The sequence below is a fragment of the Pezoporus occidentalis genome, unplaced genomic scaffold (assembly GCF_034315485.1).
Source record: "Pezoporus occidentalis ecotype Australia unplaced genomic scaffold, CSIRO_AGI_Poc_V1 ctg317, whole genome shotgun sequence".
In the NCBI taxonomy this organism is placed as follows: domain Eukaryota; kingdom Metazoa; phylum Chordata; class Aves; order Psittaciformes; family Psittacidae; genus Pezoporus; species Pezoporus occidentalis.
In genome coordinates, this window is record NW_026915126.1 from 188179 (window position 1) to 210826 (window position 22648).

The following is a 22648-nucleotide window of genomic DNA, read 5'->3' on the forward strand; positions in this document are numbered from 1 at the left end:
AGATGCAGAAACTCAAGGACACCATTACCTGGTCACCCTGTCTGAAAGCCGTTGTGTCTACAGCCACTTAAGAGGAGTATTGAGGCTGAAGCCTGACAGGCTGTGCAGAGGTACCCATCTCCTATTATGCTCACACCAGACCCACAGTGCACCCAAAGATGCCTACAACTGGGAAGCAGGACACTGCTGACAGGGCTGCTGTGACAGGGCGAGGGGTGACAGGGTTAAACTCGAGGAGGGGGATTCAGGCTGTATGCAAGGAAGATCCTTTGTCCAATGAAGATGGTGAAACACTGGCACAGGTTGCCCAGTTCCATCCCTGGAGACATTCCAGGCCAGGCTGATGTGGCTCTGGGCAACCTGCTCTAGGGGAAGGTGTCCCCACTCACTGCAGGGGGATGGAACTGGATAAGCTTTAAGGTTCCTTCCAACCCAACCCATTCTATGATTCCACAATCAGAATGTGAGCTCCCCAAGTCAGACACCCCCACCACACACCCCCAGCACTGCTGAATAAACCATTTTAAACACAAATTAAGCCAGACTTCAGCCACTTAGGCTGAGCCTAACACCGTACTGACCTGCCTGATGCGGCCTATTGCTACACCTGCTTCAGAATCCTCATTCTAGCTGTGGCTGCCCCATCCCTGGCAGTGTTCAAGGCCAGGTTGGACACAGGGGCTTGAAGCAAGCTGCTCTAGTGGAAAGTGTCCCTGCCCGTGGCAGGGGGTTGAACTGGATGAGCTTTAAGGTCCCTTCAACCCAAATCAGTTTGGGATTCTATGATTAGATATGAGCGCATGTGGCCAATTTCAGATCTCTGTTAAGAGCTATTGAAGTATTTGGGGACTGGACCTGTGACATTTGCAGGTCCTGTCAGCCCAAACTAGTCCATGATTTTATGACAGCAGGCAAACAAAGTCCCTCCCCAGTCAGGGCTTGTTCTCTATGGGATGATACTTTGTCAGCTCTTCCTCATCCACTTGTGCTCTGCTCATGTTGGAGTATTTTGTGTTGTACAACACCTGATCTTGGAGTCACAGAATCCCAGACTGGTTTGTGTTGGAAGGGACCTTAGAGCTTCATCCAGTTCCAGACCTTGCCACAGGCAGGGACCCCTTCCACTAGAGCAGGGTGCTCCAAGCCCCGTCCAGCCTGGCCTTGAGCACTGCCAGGGATGGGGCAGCCACAGCTTCTCTGGGCATCCTGTGCCAGCGCCTCAGCACCCTCACAGGGAAGAATTTCTGCCTAAGAGCTCATCTCAGCCTCCCCTCTGGCAGGTTAAATCCATTCCCCCTTGTCCAGACTGCTGCTGAAATACCTCATGAAGAGACTCCCTCCTCCACTCTAACATTTATGGCCCATTTCTGGAGAGCCTGCTATTCCAGCTCCTTCACAGCTGCAGTGGGATCATGACCTGAGTGGTTCTGAATGACCAGAGCACAAAGGCAGGAGCAGAAGCACCAGCGCTCTTCAGGCTCTGCCTGTTCTGGGGACACACCAGGCCTGTGCTGAGGAGCCTCACTCCATGAACACACTTGATGCACAGTGGCTTTCTCTGTGTGTTTATCCAAACTACATCCCAGGGATCAGGGCCCACCCCAGAGCCCTCTTCACATGAGGCTAAACCCCCCCTGGGGTGAGAGTAGGGGCTGGGGGAAAAGTCCTTCAGTAGAGTTCATGCTGAGAGGTCGCTGTTATCGAACCTCTCTTGGTCGTACACCTCTGCCACCACCTTCCTCCCTGCAAACCAGCGCCCGTTCAGTGCCTGGATAGCTTTGTGAGTCTCTGAGGCCATGGAGAACTCCACAAAGATCTTGACAATGATCTCGGCGTCCTCCTCCTCTCCTTGTTTCTCCTGGTAGATGATGACCCGGTTCACAGCTCCAAATTTGCCACATTCTTCGGTCACTTCTCCTTCCAGGTCATCATCGATGTCCTTTGGATCCACCATGTTGCGAAGCACCATCACAGTGGACTGCAGAGAAAGGGACAAGTGAGTTAATACACCAGAGACACTAAGATCAAATCTGAGAAGCCCCACCAGACCCTGCACATGCCTGAGCATCACCAGATGTTCCAGTGTTACGGCATTACAAGCATATTTGAGAGAATCAGCAACGTCCCAGGGATAAATCAGTATATTTTCTTCCTAGGCATCCAAAGCACAAGCAAACCTCCCCCATGGTGCGGCTGGCCTGAGGCAGGGAAGCCCTGGGCCGTTCCTGGGCTTCTCCTAGACCCATCCCTGAAGCTCAGCTCACCTGGAGATTGCCATAATTTTCCTTGTGCTGTTCCTATCCAGTTATATTTGCTTTGTCTTCTTCAACACTACAAGCGTGTGTTTTACACTTCTCTTCATCTCTAAACCAAGTACCAGGATCAACCAGGTCTGTCATACCTCTGACAACTGAGGACTCACCAGGTACATCCCATTATAGGGGATAACTACACAACAGTCAGAGTATGTGCAACAGAGCTCTCATGTATCATGGAACAGTTTGTGTTGGAAGGGACCTTAAAGCTCATCCAGCTCCACCCCTGCCACGGGCAGGGACCCCTTCCACTGGAGCAGCTTGCTCCAAGCCCGTGTCCAACCTGGCCTTGAACACTGCCAGGGATGGGGCAGCCACAGCTTCTCTGGGCACCCTGTGCCAGCACCTCAGCACCTTCACAGGGAAGAACTTCTTCTAAGATCCCACCTCAATCTCCCTTCTGGCAGGTTAAAGCCATTCCCCCTTGTCCCGTCCCTACAGGGCCTTGTCCAAAGCCCCTCTGCAGGTTTCCTGTACCCCCTTTAGGCACTGGCGCTGCTCTCAGGTCTCCCCTTCAGGAGCCTTGCCTTCTTGAGGCTGAACCAGCCCAGCTCTCTCAGCTTGGCTCCAGAGCAAAGCTGCTTCCTCCCTTGCAGCATCTCCATGACCTCCTCTGGACTCGCTCCAGCAGCTCCATGTCCCTCTTGTGCTGTTGCCCCAGAGCTGGACCAGGACTGCAGGGAGGGGTCTCCCCAGAGCACAGCAGAGGGGGAGAATCCCCCCCGACCTGGTGGCCAGCACAGACAACTCCCAGCCCAGTCTTCTCACCACGTGACTACTCTGAACCCCCAGAGAAGCTCTGAGAAGATCCCAGTCAGTGTAAGATCCATCACAAGCAGCACACAAGCTGGCTGACTTCACAGCCCCGCATCAGCCCTGTGAGGTACCTACAACGTGTGCTGCAGGAAACCACAGACTACACCTCGTTAGGGCTGTCCTAAAGCCAGGAATGCTGCCAGGAACCCGCTGCACCCACCTCCTGCTTCCGGAGCAGCTTCTGCATCACCATGTGGCGGGCGCTGCTGCCCGAGATGCTCATGTGCTCCTGCTCACTCAGCATCTCCGGCCGCTCCGACTCCTGGAACACCTCCTCCTCCTCCTTCTCCTTTTTGACCTCCATGAGACCCAGCGCCGGGGGACTTGCCAGGATAGGATTCACAACTCCCACTTGTGGAATGGTGACGGGAATGGGAGGCCGGGCAGGGGTGACACCTGCAAGAGCACAAACTCTGTTGCATAAAGAGCTGATGCTCTGCAAGCCCTGGGTACACACCAAGCAGTGTAAGAGCATCACAGAACGCAGATGGGTTTATTTGCTTTGCACCAATACCACCAGGGAGACAAAAGCAGGACACAGGCACCCTACACTGGCCCAGAAGGGAGTCAGGGTGCAGGACTTTGCACGCAGTGACAATGATCCCTATTTTCCCTCAGTGCCAGGCACTCCTGCTGGAAGCCCATGTTCTGTCCTATGTATTACACACCAAAATAAATTCTTGATACACTATACAACTGGAAAACTAAATGCTCTTGCCAAGGGCAGGGAGGAAGGAGGGATCCAGCATCAGGTTCAACCTGGCTGTGCTACAGCTCCAGGGAACACGCTTTGGAGCAGGTACCTGAGTGACCAACCTGTAATGACTCCGGGTGCTTGTGCTGCCATCACAGCCTGCGGCAAAGCCCCCAAGGGCTGGGCCAGGGTCAGGGCTGGAGACACCAGCCCCGGTGTGGCCAAAGTGCCCAGAACCGCTGCTCCTGCCACTGCTTCCTGCAAGACAGAGAGACCCAACACATCAGCCCATGGTCTTGTTCCTGCTGCCCAAGAGGTCATCCCTGGGTGCGTTCAGCTGCGGCTCAGCTCGTTCCACACCTAAACCAGCAGCTGTGTGACCGAGAGCTGGCAGCTCCCACTGCTACTGTGAGAGGACAGTTTGCCACCCAGAGTCATGAAGACACTAAGCCCTGAAAGGAAAATGTTCTGCAATTCAGATGCCATCAACCTTCTCAAGCTGCTGCTTACTGATGGCACCAGGAGACTCAATACATGGCTTGAAAGGTGCAGACATTCCAGAGCAACAGGAATCTCTATTTGATTCCACCTTCTGCACAAATAAAGCTGCTTACTGATGCCAAGGAATGTGATCCATTTAAAGAGATGGATGGGAGCCGCCATCCCACCCCTCTGGTGACAGCACCAGGGCTCTTGGGGAACAGCTTCAGTACTTCCTAAGGGATGTGCCCAAAGGTCAGTCCTTGTCTGAGGGAACACTGTGGTCAAAGGCACTCCGCGAGCACAGGGCAAGAGAGAGCATAGCTCTGCTGCCTGCGACTGCACCTTCCAAAGGAGCCTCACCAGAAACCCTGCCTCTGGTCCTCATCCTGCAGGTGCAGGCAGTAACCCAGCACCAGAACTGGCCTTAGTGTCCCACCACCTACAGCAGAGATCAGTGCCCATGAGACAATCATGCACCTTTCACTGGTGAGACCTCACTGTCTTTCACCACTGTCCACAACTGGAAACTTACTTCCGCTCCCAGCCTTAAAACACTTCTGGTGCCTCTTCCCCCATCCCCTCACCCGCCTCCCTCCACAGAGAGCACCTGAGCAGAAACCTGGTGCACCTTCAGCACTTCCCTACAAGTCAAACTCTCCCAGGTTCTTCCTGCACATCAGGTTTTCCAATCCTCCCACCTTCTATAACCCAAACACACATTCTGACTCTGGATGATGGAGTCAAACGTTCAAGATGAACATGGAGTGAAATGATAAACCACTTCCATAGAACTACTGAGAATACTGGGTGGAAAACACAGGCCAGGATCACAATTTCCTTTCACTGCTCTCCACGCTCTTTCATTCACGCATCAGCTGCCCACGTGCTTCTCTCCCAAGTCTTCATGGGCTCCTGTAAGATGCCCCACTGGGGAGCAAAAACTTCCAGTTTTGTCCCTTCAGTGCAGCACCTTTACTCTACAGTAACTGCTGCGTGGATCTTACTCCATCCTGCTGTGATACTCCATGACCAGAACATCCATGTCTGTGCTGCAGCCAGCTCCACATGTCCTCCCAGTGCCTACAACAGCAACTGCTATTGTGACCAGAGTGCATGGACCTGTGGGAACCTCCCCCAGCACCTCTTGCCCACCTCTCCTCATCTGCCTGCACATCTCTAAGTTGCCTGTGGCAGCTTTGGACCTGCCTCGTGCTCCTACTGGAGGAGAAACACCCCAAGTACTGGGTGCTGCAGCAAGACCATCCCAGTGCCCATGAGCTGCCCCCTCTTTATACTTAAACTCTTTCCAATAGCTGTATTTCTTTATTTCTTCTGCAAGAGGACTCCACCATCACTGCCAAGACATGAGCTGCCTCTGCTGCTCAACACCTCCCTCCAGTTTCCCGTAACCCTGGACACACTCCACCTTCGCTGGCTGGCACAGAATACCAGGCTGAAGTTGCAGTTCTGACCCCAGACCCAAAGTTCTATCTCTGTCTTCAGCTTCTCTCCCATGCCCATGATTCCCTCAGCTGCTCTGAGGTTGCTGGTTGCTTTGGGTTTAAACCCTGCAGACCAGCACTGTGTGTGCTCTCATCCCCTATCACAACTGTGCAGGAGCACAGATCATGCCTTCTGGAACTATCCTTACTCCTTCACTACTCAGCCACATCTCATGTGGCAAACCAGGCAGGTTACCCACATCAGTACCATGGCATCAGGACTGCTAAGTGTGTCTGAGGTCTTCCAGAGCCTGTTTTCTATGTATGGAATTCCTAAGTTCCCTCACAGTAAGTAACAAATCCTGCAGCATTTTGGGAAAGAAACAGGAACATTTATCCTGGCAGTGACAGATCTCCACTGCCTCACTCCAGAAAGGATTCAACAGTTTTGATTTGGATGCCAACAGTCCTTCCAGTGATGCCACAACTCCCTTCCTCAGCTGACTGCAGAGATTCCAGACCTGGGGACACAGGAACCACGGGAAAGCTCCACACTGGAGGCAGCTCCTCCCACCTCTGCCTTTACCTCGTCATTCAGAGCCATGTTCACTCAGAAGGAGCTGCTCACAAGCACAAAGGCACCAGCTGCAGCAGCACACACAGGCTGCTCACTTCAATCATTCTGCCTGGGAACCCAAGAACCCAGCAGTGGTGGAGCTTGTCTCTGCCACGGGCTGTGGTGGTACAGGGGAGATCCTGCTGCTGAAGGTAAGGATGATGGACACAGATTTGGGGTTTGCCCTGAAAGAAAACCCTCCTCCAAGCACCTCCTGTCACAGCCAGAAGCTTCTGCTACCACAAGCGAACTGAGAACCCCACAACTCCTACATCAACATCCAGTTCTGCTCCATCACTACCTGGAATCATAGAGGGGTTTGGGTTGGAAGGGACCTTAAAGCTCATCTAGTTCCAACACCTTGCTTCCGAAGAGCCTAAAGCCATCAGTCACCTTCCACTTTACTCCATGGGCAGTCTTTTCAACAGCTCCTGGGACTGTTACAGTCCTCACTGCCTGCCCCCTTTCATGTACCTTCCCATGTTCCTTTAGCCTCTACCACAACCAGCTCCCCAACCACAGGTCTGCCTTTCCAGACAAGGAACCCCTTCCCATCTTCCATTCCCTTTGACAAAGTCCTGGCCAGCTGTGCCAGACCCCATTCCGCAGTGCTGGAATAGCAGATCCTCACACGCTTCATGGCTAAGCACCTACATGGGAAGTGCTGGGAACAGGGTATTACCCAGGACAAGGGCTGTTCCTCCGGCAGTGCCCGGAGCACTGCAGCACCCACTTGTCTCCAGCAGTGTCACCCTGTGCTCCCGTGCAGGGGCAGCCGCGGCAGGGCCTACCTGGGCTGTGATCTTGGCTGTGGCGGCAGCAGCGGCTACGGCGGCGGCCGGGGGGAGCCCTCCCGGTGTGGCAGGGGTCAGCAGAGGCATCGGGGGCGTCACGGCCTTGCCCACGCGCAGATACTGCCCGCCCAGGTCGAAGAGGTTCATAGAGGACACGGCATCCTGAGAGGACTGAGCCTTCTCGTACTCTGCAGGAATACGGGGGCTCCACGTGAGGCTGCGGCACCCAACTGGCAGCTGCCACCTCACAGCTCACCCCAACCTGCACTGGGACACCCCATCCTGCAGAGACACCCCAACCCTGGACAGAGCCACCCCAACCTTGCACAGAGACACCTCAACCCTGCACAGAGACACCCCATCCTGCAGAGATAACCCCAACCTTGCACAGAGACATGTCAACCCTGCAGAGACACCCCATCCTGCAGAGATACCCCAACCTTGCACAGAGACATGTCAACCCTGCAGACACCCCATCCTGCAGATACCCCAACCCTGCACAGAGACACCCCATCCTGCAGAGATACCCCAACCTGCAGACACCCCATCCTGCACAGAGACACCTCAACCTGCAGAGAGACACCCCAACCTGCACCAGGACACCCCAACCTGCACCGGAACACCCCAACCTGCAGCTACTGCCTCACAGCTCACCTCAACCTGCACTGGGACACCCCAACCTGCACTGTGAGAACAGCAGACACCCCAACCTGCACAGGGACACTCCAACCTGCACTGTGAGAACAGCACAGACACCCCAACCTGCACAGGGACACTCCAACCTGCACTGCTGAGAGCAGAAGTCCCAGCTGTAATTGTACCTCTGTTCAGGCACACTGTCCAAACTGACTTGCAGCCCATTGCCTAATGCCACCCTGCCACTAGTTAGAGAGGAAAAAGAGGGACAAGGCAGGGGACATGCAGGGAAAGGCAGGGGACATGCAGGGAGAGGCAGGGGACATGCAAGGAGAGGAAAGGGACTGGCCTCCCTCGAGCCCAGTACCAATGAATCCGTAGCCTTTGTGCTTCCCAGTGGTGGGGTCTCGCGCCAATGTGCAGGATTTGATCTTCCCGAAGGCCTCGAACACGCTCTTGATGTCATCATCAGACAGGTCCTGGTGTACCGACGCCACGTAGATGCGGTTGAAGGCTCGAGCCTCCTCCGCCAGCTGGTCTATGATGGGCTGAGCCTGCCCGATGTTACTGGGCCTCCCAACCTGCAGGGAGCCATAGAATCAGGGAGCCATGGAATCATGAACCCACAGAGTCTGGGTCGGAAAAGACCAACCACTCCCCAGTACTGCCAAGGCCACCACTAACTCATGGCACTGAGGCCTCGTCTCCACGATGTTTGAACACTTGCAGGGATGGTGCCTGCAGCCCTGCCCTGGGCAGCCTGTTCCAATGCCTGAGCACCCTCTGGGGAAGGAATTGTTCCTCAGCTCCATCTAATCCTGCCCTGGTGCAGCTTGAGGCCGGTTCCTCTGGTCCCATCCCTTGTTCCTTGGGAGCAGAGACCAGGCACCTCCTGGCTCCATCCTCACCCAGCCAAGAGCTCATGGGCCATCCTGCAGAGCAGTGTCCTGAACACTCATCCGAACCCAACCCCACTCATAAGGCCACGATCAGCAAAGCTGACTCAGCTCTGGCCTACATCTTGCACCACAGGAGATTCCACAGCACTGAGAGCCTGGACCCTGCTTCCTCCTCCACCCCATTTGTGTTCCCTGATATGCCAAAGGAAAGAGAAACTGCGTGAAGACCTGAGAGCAGCTTCCAGTGTCTGAATCGTGCCTACAAGGATGCTGGAGAGGGACTCTTCATCAGTGACTGTAGTTACAGGACAAGGGGTGATGGGTTTAAACTGAAACAGGGGAAGTTCAGATTAGATATAAGAAAGTCCTTTCCATCCGGGTGCTGAGGCACTGGCACAGGGTGCCCAGAAAAGCTGTGGCTGCCCCACTCCTGGAAGTGTTCAAGGCCAGGCTGGACACAGGGGCTTGGAGCAAACTGCTCTAGCGGAAGGTGTCCCTGCCCATGGCATGGGTTGGAACTGGATGAGCTTTAGGGCTCCTTCTAACCCAAACCATTCCATGGATCTCTGATTCTAAATCCCCTCAGCCATCAAACACTGGAGAGTGCATCAGGGATCAATGCAGGATATGAAACACTAAACAGAAAGTGCCAGTTTCCCCCAATTTCAACCCCCAAAGTTTCCCCTTTGCAAGATCCCATCTTGCTGCCTAAGAACACACAGCTACAATCCCTCACTGCTCTTGCTGAATGCTCCCCATTTCCCTGCTGCTTCTCCCTCACACCATCCACAGGCACAACCCAAGTTTGATGCTGCTCATCCACCATCCACCGGTCCAAGACAAGGCAGCACTAAAATATGAAGAACCACCTTTGGTTTGAGCTCAAGAGGCTTCCATTCTTTGAGATGGAAAGCCTGAGCCAGCTGAACAGAACTGGCTGCTGGGCTTTAGCAGTGTGCAGGAGCACAGACCCAGAGCCACCATGTACCCAACAGGTGGAATATCAAGGTTTAGCACAGAACAGACCTCAGGTTATTTTCCGCATGTGGGGTGCATTCCAAGGCAGGAACGCATTACCCACAGGAGAGAGAACCAAGAGCTTTCAGAGCATTCCTGCTGCTCACCTTGATGTTTCTTCCCCCCAGCATGACAGAATTCATCTGCTCCAAGGCCAGCTGAGCAGCTTCAGGAACCTCGTATTCCACAAAAGCAAAACCCTAGGACAGAAGGAGACACTTGTTAAATCCCACCAGCTCTGCCTTGTGGCCAAGACTTCCCATGTTCCAGACCCCTGCTGTGGCCTGAGAAGGTGTTTGTTAAAGAAGCTTTTTATTAAAGAAGAAAACTGAACATGGAAGTAGAGAGGAGGCTACAGGCCTCCTCCAGAGCCTCACATGCTCAGAGGCCCAAGAGCAACAGACCACTGAACACAAGCTGTATGGTGCTCCATGCGCACCACCCCCAGGCACATCTGGCCCTGCCAAGCTCAGCAGAACAAGCAGCAACAATCTTTAGCTCAGTGCTTAACTCTACAAGGGTAAAGACTCTGTCCTCTCCCAGATACATTCAGGAAGGCCTTGGAGAGAAGACAAAGCATCACTCGAGGGCTGTGATCCCACCTTGTGCTTCATGGTCACCGAGTCCCAAGACATATCAATGCTTTTTATGGGTCCAAAGGGGGCAAAGGCCTGGCGAATGGTGTCCTCTCCCAGCTCGTAGTATATGGAGCCCACGTACACACGACACATGATGGCCAGAGCACGCTGCCTCTGAGCTGCCATCTGTATTGGAAAGAAGAACTGGTTGGTTAGCTCAGCCGTGGCCCTGGACCTCAACACCTCCTTCCCTTCCTCCTTCCCTCCCTGGAGCTATGGCCCAGCAGCAGGCAGCTCGTCGTCAGGCTGCAGCACCCGTGCCAATGGGGAAGGCTTCTCCTGCTCGGAGCACACATGGCGGGAGTGGCCGAGGAACGGCCTCCTCCCGGGGCAGTGCGATGGGCTCTGCCACCTCCGAGCCTCAGCTCCAACCCCACCGGGAGGTCTGACCCTCCCCAGCCTCATCACAGCTCCAGCAACGCTTGCAGGAGGCGGAAATAACTTCATTCTGGGACAATTCCCCCTCCAGGCAGCAAAGGACTCCATCCTAGCCACTATTCACCAGCCCTCCCCTTCCCTCCCACGCGGGACAACAGAGATCCAACACTGGGCACCACCACAGATTTCCACCCCCCACCATCCACCCACCCAGGCAGCAAAGGAGCTGGATTTGGGAACCTCCTCCCCACCCCCTCGAGCACCTCACCCCCCTCCCCCGGCAGGATGAGCTCCAGGACTAGGCACCACATTCACTGCTTGAAGCAAAGAGAAACCAAAGGGTTAATGGGACCTCCCAGCTCAGTGTGTGGTGTCAGTACTGCTGCTGCTGCCACTGGCCCAGAGTGGTACAGCCCCAAAGCCTCCGCCCTCGGGTGCAGAGAAAGGGTCTCTGGGCTATTTTCTCCTAAATATGGCTGAAAACCTGTTTGCAAGACAAATCCCGCCATTCCTTCCAGCAGGAAATACACAACAAGCAGCAAATCCCTCAATTCCTTGGGACCCCCAGTGTGGCTCTAGAGCTGCTAACTCTGGCAAGGGGCTAGGCCAGGCCCAGCAGCGTCCTGGCACCAAGCGGGAATCAGGCTGTGTGGAGGCAGCTCCCTAAGACTGAACTGCAGTGGCTGGAGACAAGCAGAGGGCTCCTGCTCTGGCGGCACTGGTGGAGCTAGCGGCAAGCCAAGGGCTGCTGCAGGGGAGGCAAAGGCAGCATTAGGTTGGAGGCCCCTCACCACAGCACAGTACTGGGAGCTCTGCACCACCACCTCCTCTGACCACCCTGCTCAGGACGGATCCCTGTGGGATGCTGTCTGAGGAATGCCAGAACCAGTGTAAGCACCATGTGTCCAGGGCTGCTGCGCCTCAACCAGCAGGACAGAGGGACAAGGGGTCACAGCCTGTGCCTGGAGAAGCCTTCTCCCTCACAGCACCCAGTATGGGATTGCATCTGCCACAGGAGGACAGGCTGGAGAGGTTCAACTCCTGTTCTGGAATTCAGGAGGATACTATAAAGAGCATTCTCACCCCATGCTGCTGCTCCTCATGTGACATTAAGCTCAGGGGTGGTCCTGGACCTTAGGGTCCTCTTGCCTGGTTTTACATTTCCCACTGTTAACAACAAGCTCTTGTTCAAGTTAATGTGCTGTGACAGGGAGTACTACAGCATGTGCAGGACAGCTGAGGTGGGGTCTCCCAGGTTAAGATTCCCAGCTTGGATGCAGGAAAGCCAGTGATCAGCAGCCCCTCAGTATGCAGTATGTCCATAGAGGGGGTCAGAGCCACCACCAACCACCTCACCCAGACTGAGAAACCTCTAGTGTCTCACTAAGGAGCACTTCTGGTCAAGCCCCTGCTCGTGCAGCCTTGCACAGGGACTCTTCACCCTCTGAAATACAGAGACATGAAGAGATCATGTTCTCCTCCCCTTATCCATGCTACAGGAGGAAATGCAGTGGCATCTGTCCTCTCCTCTGCAGGAGGAAATCCACATCTTACCCTGCTGCAGAGGGGCAATAGGAGGGATGGCTTTAGGACCTTTACATCAGCAACGTTGGGATCTGGACCTGAAACGGACATGACTGGGGTGGACCATTGTGGCTACATGTGGATCACTAACAGGAACTGGAAGCATCAAGTCATGGTGATGCAGTGGACCTGTGAACTAAGCACATGACAGTGTCAGACACTCATCTCTAGAAACCTCACTGGCTGCACCAAGTAGATTTTACTGGTAACTGGCCCTCCTCCTCCTCTAAAATGGAGTTTGAAGTACCTGCAGCCTCCACTTGCCCTCATGGACGCGCGGGTTAGTGCTGGGGAACGGTTGGACTTGATCATCTTAAGGCTCTTTTCCAACCTGGTCGATTCTATGTTTCATAAAGGCAGCAGTTAATAGTTGTCATGTTGCTGTCAAGTGCTTATGAAGGTTTAAAGACAAGCCAAAGCATCATCTTGATCCTTTATACAAAATCACCACCACTGGCTTGTTCTAATCCAGCAGCACCAGGAAACGGTGCTCATCTTGCTGTGACAGGGAGATGCTGTTCTGCAATGCTCAGAGGGGTAAGGAGCCAGGAAGCTTCCATCCCAGGCACAACGATCCTCATGGAGGAACTGATCAGTCTTGTCAGCAAGCACTGGGCAAACAAGGCTCTTTGTTCGGCATTCCTGATGGGCTCTGGGATAAAGTACTTGCTGGGACTGGGGCATCTTAACAAGCACTGAACAGCACCAGAGCTGAAGGCTTCAGCACAGATTCCTGCCTCTGGGTCCTGTTCAGCAGCATCCCTACAGGAATGGCTGAGGAAAAGGAAGCACCAGATTCTGCCCTTGATGCTAACAGGAAATGCACCATTTCCCGCACAGGCTTTTCACTGCCCAGCTGTGAAAAAGGAGCCAAAACCATTTTATAAAGCACATGTGCTGAGGTTCTGCTCTTGAGGAACATCCACATGAACTGAGAGGAGGTTCTTGGGTGCCCAATTCACAAGGAGATGTGTGCTCCCAACCCATTCCAGCTTTACATTCCATCATACAACCTCCTTTGGCTCCCCTGCTGACACACCCTGCTGTTAAAGGAGCGAAAGGTGGTGATTTTAGTTGCCTCTTTCATTTTGGGGTACAAGCCTCCAGTTGCCTTTGACACCAAGCAGAAATATTGTGTTCCAGCAGAAATGGTGACAACTGAACCTTTGCATGTGGAGTGGAGCTTAGAGGACACACAGTAGCCATTGTCCAACATGTCCAGGGAAAAGAAGGGGATGGATAATCCCAGAGAATTAAGCTCTTTGCACTGAAGGGACGTGTGGGTTCTGTGTACACCCTGAAGTGTGGTTCCTTCCCTCCTGCCTTTACTCCGAGCCGTATTCACCCAGTGTGGGGACTGCAGAGTGCAGAGCAGCCCTGCTGAGACCTGCTGTGCCCCAGAGCTCCCAGCACCGCGGCTGCAGGGCTCCAGTGCTCTCAGTGTGGTTCTCAGGAGATCACCCATGTGTGAGTTACCTTGGCAGCCAGTTTGGGGTCAGCACCTCAGAACTGCAGCGTCTCTAGAAACGCAGCTCCCACACTTTCACAGGCTGGGTTCGGAACTGGCCGAAATCTAACGCTCGCTTTGCCACCTGACTCCAGGACCCCGACTGCCAGTGGCCCATGTCCCAGTGCCAGTGTCACAGCAGACTGCACCCGGCCTAGGGTCTTCCTCTGGGGAGTTTACACTTTGCCTTTGCTTGCTGTGCTTGTCCACAACGCGTATGTGGAGGGTTGTGCTGGGTTCAGTTAAGAGCATTGCGTTACCACTACGTCCTTCCCCACTCTAGGCCCTGACTAAGACAAAGTGCCCAAGAAGAAGTGAATATGTCTATTGACCGATTGTAAAGGTGAGAGAGGATCTCCAAAGCCCATTGTCACTGCTGCCATCTGAAAGACAGTAAAGACAGAGTTCAGTCTGTTGGAGCTGAGCATACTATGGCTGTTTGTCACATCTCAAGCAGAGCGGCGGCACGGGGAACCTGCGGAGAGGCCTCTCCTTCCTTGCCCCTCACTGCCTGGGCCCAAGGACTGTCCAGCGCTGGGACCCCGCAGAGTCCAGTCCCACCAGGCCAGGGTGAGTTGTGCTGCTGCCACTGCCTCAGGAAGCAGGGTCTTCTCCCAGGGGGGACTCAAGGCAATAGTAACCTCTGCAACCACTGTCGTTGATTCACCCCCAGCATTTAAAAAGGAGCCCTAGGGTCAGACACTCAGAAACACGCACAGCCCTGAGAGGCCACACTGCCTATGGGTGAGCAGTGCTCCTCCACTGAACCCATCCAGCAGACCTCAGCCACTGCTCCGGGCTTCCTCACATGGAGTGAGATGCACCTGCGACACGTCTGAAGGGAGGGAGCTGTACAGACCAGCATACTGGCATTCATTCCAGCAGTAGCAGGAACAGCCAAGGAACGTCTCCCACATTGTGAGGGAAAGGGAAATGGGGGCTCAGAGAGGGGAGAGAGTGACCCTCCCCTCAAGCAGATTTGATGGTAAGAGGATTCTGCTCCCAATAACCCCAGACAACACCTTAAACACCAGTTCAAAGTGAAACCCACAGCAAGTTATTTGGCTTCTGGCATTTCAAGAAGCACTTGGGCAGCCAACAGGAGAGAAACGCTTAAAAACTCACTCTTTGGATGAGCTTTGGGGCAATTTGGGCAGGTGGGCAAAGGGTTGGGGTATTTTTAGTGAGCTGGATTCAGAGCATTGCTATTTCACTGTGGAAACAGCCGAGTGCACCCGGCCTCAGGGCTGTGCTCTGCTTCTGAGTGCAGAAAACTCCACCCTGAGGGGGAGAAACAACACAAAAGGAGCATCTCAGAGGGTCTCTCACCTGAAGGTTGGTGAGCTGCTGCTGCTGGTGGGCGATGGTTTGCTTCACCAGCACACTCTTGATGCTCTGCTCCATCGCATACTTCTTTGCCTGGGAAGAAACAGACTCTGTAGTCACAGGACAACACCCTAGAGCAGGGAACAGCATTAACTCCACAACAGAACTGCCCAGATCCACACACTGGCTGCAGAGAACATTCCAGCGCTCCAGCCCTACGCATCACAGCACCATACATAAGCCAGCAGCTCACCAACATCCTGCTCTGCACCTAGGAGTTCTGGAATACACCCTGGAATACAGCACAGGGATTGAGCAGATGGACTCGACCTGCAGCAGGCACCACATCAAGGAAGCAGCATGCACCAGACATGTGGCATCTCCCCTCTTCCTCCCTCTGCCCCTTAGATCCCACCACAGCACCTTACCTGCTGGGATGAGGGCAGGACAGAGCCTCCTTCAAGTCCTCTCCACTCAGAGAACATCTGGACAAAGAGTTTCTACAGAAGGGAAGGGCCCTCAAACACCAGGTCCAGTCTCTGGCCTGGGCTCTCCCCTCCCTGGCCTGCCTGAGGCTGGGGCACCCACCCTGCTCACACAAGGCTCCTGCTCTTTATCTCCTGGCTCAGACACAGGTTCACTGCTCTGATCCTTTCAGTGCCCTACACATTTGACAGGGCCCAAGCTGCACCCCAAGGGTGCTGACAAGGAGGCTCCCTGTCAAGAAGCCCCTGAAACCCTATTCCCAGGGGAGGTCCCAGCACTCAGCCACCCCTCGGGCACCTGCTTTCCATGGCTGCAGGGGTTTGGGAGGCTCTAAACGATGGATGGGAGACGTGTGCTTCGGAAACCTAGAAACGGACAATGGCATTTACAGCTGTGAGCCAGGAGAGGCCGCTCCGCGCCGGGAGCCACACACACACCCAGCTCCTGCCTGGAGAGCACCGCAGCACAGCCAGCGCTGGTTCTGCCCCTCCAGTCCCAGCTCCGCCTCTCTCAGCGAGTTGAGAATCACGCCCTCAGTGGCAGGGCCGCTAAACCTCCCACCCGCCGTGTGAGACAGGGCCAACCACCCCAGATCAAGAGCTGGGCTCAAATGTCATCTGGATTCGACCAGACTGGCTCGCATGGGTGGAAAACACTTGCAATGGGGCTCCTCACAACGTCAGTGTGCGCAGCAGGTCAGGGAGGGGACTGTCCCCCTCACTGCGCTCTGGGGAGACACCCCCCCCAGCCCCGCAGTCCTGATCCAGCTCTTGGGCCACAGCACAGGTAGGATGTGGGGCTGTTGGAATGAATGCAGAGGAGGCCACTGCAAGAAAATACAGCAAGGGCTGTGGCAGCTCTGCTCTGGAGCTAGGCTGAGAGAGCTGGGCTGGTTCAGCCTGGAGAAGGCTCCTTAAGGGGAGACCTGAGAACAGCTCCAGTGCCTAAAGGGGCTGCAGGAAACCTGGAGAGGGGCTTGGAACAAGGGCCTGTAGGGACAGGCCAAGGGGAATGGCTTTAACCTGCCAGAGGGGAGACTGAGATGAGCTCTTAGGCAGAAGTTCTTCCCTATGAGGGTGCTGAGGCGCTAGCACAGGGTGCCCGGAGAAGCTGTGGCTGCCCCATCCCTGGCAGTGCTCAAGGCCGGGCTGGACACAGGGGCTTGGAGCACCCTGCCCTAGTGGAAGGGGTCCCTGGCCGTGGGAGGGGGCTGGAACTGGATGAGCTTTAATGTCTCTTCCCACCCAAACCATTCCATGGTTCTATGAACATGGGAAGGAGCATAAAAGAAAATAGACATTTTTGTGATGTGCTCTTGTGTGGATGGACTCAAAGAGCAGCTGGAACACAGCAGAAACTTGTTCCCTGTGGAGCACACGCTGCCGTTGCATGTTGTTTCAGCATTACAATGTCAGCTGAAGATGTCATTTACTTAGGATTTTAATTAAAAACACTCTCCCCACCCCAACAGCAAACTCCACATCATGCTCCCCAAAAGCATCTCCAAGCTCTAAGCCAAACCAAGTCATTCTTGGGCAACTGGAAGTGTGAATCCACACGCAGCATGGCCAGACCCCAGGCCCGTTCTTGGGAGGTAGGCTCCCTTTTGTAGCATCAGGAGAAGCTGCTCATAAAACCCACCAAACTAAACCAAACCCCCCAACCAAGAACCAAGCCCACATGACGGTTACTCACCTTCTGCAGAGCTTCCTGCTGCTCTGGTGTGAGGGGCGGAAGTCCCAACTTCGATGCTGTGCTCTGGCCATTCTCCATCTTAATGGACTCTGTGCCCTGAGGAAACAGGAAACACTCACAGAAAACCTGTTCCCGCAGGGGTGACCATTCCTTCCTTCCCAGACTCCAGAGCACTTCATGTCGGACTGGCACAAATGGCTAAATGTCCTCCCAAATCCATGAAAAGCTGTTGGTATTCCAGCACTCCCTATGGGAGAGCTATCCCATCAACTGAGGTCTGTCCTGTAGAACTTATGGTTAGTTATTCCTGGCACATCAAGTATTGGCAGGTTGTTCCAAGGTATCAACTTGCCTTTGGATGAAGTAATTCAGGACAGGAACATGGAATGGTTTTGGATTGAAAAGGACCTTAAAACTAAAACCAGCTCCACCCCCCCGCCACGGGCAGGGACACCTTCCACTACCCCAGACTGCTCCAAGTCCCATTTCACCTGGCTCTGGAACCACCCAAGGCCAGGATCATCCAGTCCAACCGTTTACCAGCACTGCCAAGGCTACCAATAACCCATAGCACTGAGGGCCTCATCTAAATGGTGTGTGAACACCTGCAGGGATGGTGACTCCAGCCCTGCCCCGGGCAGCCTGTTCCAATGCCTGAGCACCCTCTGGGGCAGGAATTGTTCCTCAGCTCCATCTAAACCTGCCCTGGTGCAGCTGGAGGCTGGCTCCTCTCGTCCCATCCCTTGTTCCTTGGGAGCAGAGCCCAGCCCCTCCTGGCTCCATCCTCCTGGCAGGCACTTGTAGGGAGCCATCAGGTCCCCCCGAGCCTTCTCTTCTCCAGACTGACCCCCCCCAGGTCCCTCAGCCGCTCCCCATCACCCCTGTGCTCCAGGCCCCGCTCCAGCATCTCAATGTTTCTCTTGCAGTGAGGGACCCAGAGCTGAACACAGGATTCAAGGTGCAGCCTCACCAGTGCCCAGTACAGGGGCACAACCACTGCCCAAGTCACACCACTAGTGTTCTGGGTAACAAACCACAGCAGCAGAGACCTGTTACTGTTATCAGCAGCACTCAACACCAGGTCGCATTAGAGCTGTGAAACTGCTTCAGTAGCAAGTCTAATCCCATCTCAATTCCAAGCTAGCAGCAAGGATGCTTTTCCCAGCAGCAGGAGCACTGGAGAAAGAACTGGCTCAATACAGAAGTGACAAATCCCACCCTGATTCCAGTGCAGCTGCATGGCTCTCACATGCCCTCAGCAGATGTGCTGCTGGGCTCAGCATATGGTGGGTTCTTGACAGTTTATGGGGACACCTGAAAAGCATCAAAGCTCTGGGGACTTTGAGTAATAACTCCCAAGACCCAACTCCATGTCCTTAGATCACTGCCCTTGAGAAACCCCTCTGCTTTCTGCTTCAATTCCTTCCCTATTTGTGTGTCTCCACAACAGGAGCAGAGCCTGTGCTGCAAACCTCCTTTCAGGAAGTCAGCTGAAAGCAAAGCCTGAGCCTCCTAAACCCAGAGCTCAGTTTCTGCTACTCAGGGTTACCTTGTCCTTAACTCTGAAGCTTTTCCAGGCAGCATTCCCCACTTCCATGCTCACAGGACAAAGTGAAGGCTGCAGCTGCCCTGGTCAGACCACACTGGACTCTCTTCAGGCTGATGCCATGGTCACAGCAGGAACAGCCAATGTCCTTTCCAGCAGGGAAAGGAGGTTTAAACAGACAGGGGCATCTTGAGAAGAAGTGATCCAGGGAGCTTGTGGGGACACGGAGCTGGGTCTCATTGCAAGGACCACACCAAGGCTATGGGGCAGCTGCTGAAGCTCAGTGAAGTAAAACACATCCCAACACAGTGCTATGGGACAGACAGGCTCAGCTCAGCAACAGCAGATGGGAGCTCAACCCACACAGAGGGCACCCAGCTCATGACAGATCCTACTGGAGAAGGTGTTTTAACCCTGTGTGACACTGGCAGGACTGACGACTTCCCTGAAGAGGTGTAACAAGACTCAGGTGTAGGATGGACCTTCCAGAACAAATGCTACACAAGCCCATAGTGGCTAAAAGCATGGAGCACTCAGTCAAGCTGGAATGCTGCTTCCTGGAAGGGTCGCTTACACTTTGCCATTGAAACACAGATACCACCCAGGCTGGGAACACCAAACTAAAGGCAGCACATCCTGCACCTCAAGGCTCATGTTCCAACATGATCCAACACTAATCCTTTGAGGTTTCTTCACTCCCGGTATTTGCCACCTGGTGAGACTCTGGCACAGGGTGCCCAGAGTACCGGTGGCTGCCCCATCCCTGGCAGTGTTCAAGGCCAGGCTGGATACAGGGGCTTGCAGCAAGCTGCTCTAATGGAAGGGGCTGGAACTGGAGCAGCTTTAATGTCCCTCCCACCCAAATCCCTTCATGATTCTATGATTAAATCCATCAGAGGCTTCCTTCCCTGCAGCCCTGACACCCAGGAGGTTTCACATCTCCCCTTTACACACTTCCATAGATAACAACAGTAAATCACGGACTCCAGGGAAGGCTGAGCAGCGCAAGAATTCATTTCTGCTACTGAAGACTAATCACAAAGAAAACAAACAGCCTTCAACAGGAGCGTCCCGCTGCTCCCACACGTCAGCATCCAGTAAGGAATGAGCACTCCTGAAAACACAAACAACTCCAAAAAACCCGATCCCGTTGCGATCCTTCCCGGTGCACAAGAGCAGGGAGAGGAGATGCAAAAATCAGCCACTAGCACCGAAAGGGTTTTACCAGGAAGGGCCACGAGCGGCTTCTCCCGGGAACACCCGGGACCGGGCCCCGGCGCCGAGCGGGAGATTCGGGAACAGTGAATTCGGGAAACCCGCAACCCAGCCCAACGGAAGCGGCGGGAGCGCTTCCCGGGCCGGGAAGAGACATTCCCTCTCAGCAGCGCTGCACAGAGCAGCTCAGCGCCCCGCACAGCCGGGCCCGCACCGGGCACAGCCCCAGGAGCCCCGCACAGCCGGGCCCGCACCGGGCACAGCCCATGGAGCCCCGCACAGCCGGGCCCGCACCGGGCACAGCCCCAGGAGCCAAGCACCGGGAGAGCCCCGCCTGGCCTGGGAAGGCCCGGCCCAGCAGGGGGAATGGGCCGCTTCCCGCAGGGGGAAGTCCCGCTGAGGTGGGCGGGAAGTCAGGGAGGAGGCCGCGGCACTCACAAAGGCCCAGCGGAGCGGAGCGGAGTCTGCGCCGGGGCCGCTCACACGCGCGGCCTTGGGGCCGCGGCTCGCCGCTCCCCCCACCCCACCTCCGGCTCAGCCCGGCCCCGCCGCCGCTCACCAGAGACATGGTGCTCGTCGCCGCCATCTTATCCGCCCCGCCGGCGCTCGGCGCGAGACTCTCGCGAGAGCCCCCTAAGGCGCGCGCGGAACGGAAAATCTCGTGGGAGGGGAGCAGGGGGACATCTCGCGAGAGAGACGAGGGTCACGTGGGCAGGGGCGGGCCGGGGCGGTGTCGGCGGGTGGCGCGGGGCGGGCGTGGGCGGTGGTGGCGGAGCCCGGGGGGGCCGGAGAGGGCTCGGAGCCCCCCTGCGTCCAACCCGGCCTTGATCAGGGGCTGGGATGGGGCAGCCACAGCTCCTCTGGGCACCCTGTGCCAGCCCCTCACAGGGAAGAGCAGTTCCCGCCCCAGAGGGTGCTCGGGCATTGGAACAGGCTGCCCGGGGCAGGGCTGCAGGCACCGGCCCTGCTGGTGCTCAGACGCCGGCTCCCCTTGGCCCTCAGTGCCATGGGTTAGTGGTGGCCTTGGCAGTGCTGGGGCACGGTTGGACTGCGTGATCCTGCGGCTCTTTTCCAGCCTGGGTGGTTCTGTGTTTCCCAGTGTAAGGGCTGGTGGAACAGCCGGCCACGGGTGGTCTGTCACTGGGTGCTATTGCACCTTTGAAAGGAGCCCCCGGAAGACATCCCATCTTAAGGTGTCAGTCCTGCTTCAAAGGCAAAAAGCCCTTGAGGGGATGGAGATTCGTGCCCTTTTGCCTTACACTTAACTGGTTAAAGTGGCAGGAGAGTGCTGTGACCAAAGAAATCTACAGAGCCTGACTGCTTCTCTATAAAGGATTCAAAAGGTCAGGCCAATAAAGCTCACCAAAGGCAGTTAAAACATGACTTAGCATTAAGTTACCCTTACGGTGAGAAGTTGCACTCCAAAAGTTCCCTTCATCTGGGAGATAAAGGTACAATATGTGGAGTGGAACACAAAATCATCCCTTATTTCAAGCCCAAATTTAAGTGACAGCAGTCACCCCCTGGGAAACCTTGCTCTGGAGATACAGGGGATTCCTGCATTGTGGAATCTTCCAGTTAAGACTGGACCCTCAGAGGTGTGCACAGCACAACTCTCCTCTCTGGGCAGCAGTTACAATCCTCATGAAGTGCTCAGCCTGAGCTCCATGTGTTTGAAGACACGGCTCCTTTCCTGTCCGACAGGAATGGTGTCTGCCTGGCAGCTGTGTGGGCAGGATTCCCCCTGTCCTGGTGCCAGGTTTGCTGGACACCAAACGACATGCGAGCCAGCGCCGTGCTGCGTGGCAAAGGCTGGTGCCATTGGGGCTGCACCGGGGAAACCCTGCCAGAGGCTCAAGGGGACTGAGCCTTCCTCTGCTTGGCACCAGGGAGGCACATCTGGAGTGTTGGACCCAGTGCTGGGCTCCCCCAGACAAGACAGATGTGGGCTTGGAGAGAGTCCAGTGAAGGGTCACCAGATGCTGAAGGGATTCCAGCAATCCTTCCAGTGCCTAAAGGGGGCCTACAGGAAAGCTGGAGAAGGGCTTTGGACAGGAGCCTGTAGGGATGGGATGAGGAGTAACAGCTTCCAACTGGAAGAGGGAAGAATTGTATGAGATATTGGGAAGAAGCTCTTCTCCGTGAAGGTGCTGAGGCTCTGGCACAGGGTGCCCAGAGAAGCTGTGCCTGCCCCATCTCTGGCAGTGTTCAAGGCCAGGCTGGACAGAGCCTTGGGTCACAAGGTCTAGCATGAGGCATCCCTGCCCATGACAGGGGGTTGGAACTGGATGATCTTAAGGTCCTTTCCAACCCAAACCATTCCATGCTTCCATGATGGTGCTAATGAAGAGCTAACTGGCTCATCGGGGAGATGAAGCAGTTGGTATGTGAAGGAACATCTCCGTTTCTGAGGCAAGTACAAACTTGCTCTGGAGGAGGATTTCTGAATCACACAGCTCCATGATGTCTCTCCACTGAATCTGTCCTCTCCCAACCTGCCTGCCTGTGGGGACAAGTCTGCTGAGCTCAGGGAACCACTTCCCACCGTACTGCTGAGAGTG

The 22648-nt window shown here is 55.1% G+C and overlaps 1 protein-coding gene across 4 annotated transcripts; it reads right to left on the minus strand.

The window, feature by feature from the left end:
- Positions 1 to 1549: 1549 nt before the first annotated feature.
- PUF60 (poly(U) binding splicing factor 60) lies at positions 1550 to 20783 on the minus strand. 4 transcript variants are annotated; one of them, XM_062628425.1, is made up of 11 exons: positions 20647 to 20783; positions 17327 to 17422; positions 15149 to 15238; positions 14152 to 14202; positions 10315 to 10476; positions 9820 to 9912; positions 8164 to 8377; positions 7158 to 7348; positions 3948 to 4083; positions 3292 to 3527; positions 1550 to 1978 (listed from the first exon to the last, which is right to left on the minus strand). In XM_062628425.1, exons 1-11 carry the CDS (start codon positions 20671 to 20673, stop codon positions 1679 to 1681), a joined length of 1596 nt encoding a protein of 531 aa, XP_062484409.1. In that variant the 5' UTR covers positions 20674 to 20783; the 3' UTR covers positions 1550 to 1678. The 4 variants fall into 4 exon arrangements, with proteins under 4 accessions (XP_062484409.1, XP_062484410.1, XP_062484411.1 ...); XM_062628426.1 differs by lacking the exon at positions 14152 to 14202; XM_062628427.1 differs by lacking the exons at positions 14152 to 14202; positions 15149 to 15238.
- Positions 20784 to 22648: the final 1865 nt, after the last annotated feature.

Bases quoted from the DNA above. Each gene is read 5' to 3' on its own strand.
- PUF60 (XM_062628425.1), bottom strand. From the start codon at position 20,673: ATGGCGGCGACGAGCACCATGTCTCTG. The intron at 15,239-17,326 runs GTGAGTAACCGT...GTTTCTTCCCAG, and splicing joins AGCAGGAAGCTCTGCAGAAG to GCAAAGAAGTATGCGATGGA. The intron at 3,528-3,947 runs GTTGGTCACTCA...GTGCTCTTGCAG, and splicing joins AGCACCCGGAGTCATTACAG to GTGTCACCCCTGCCCGGCCT.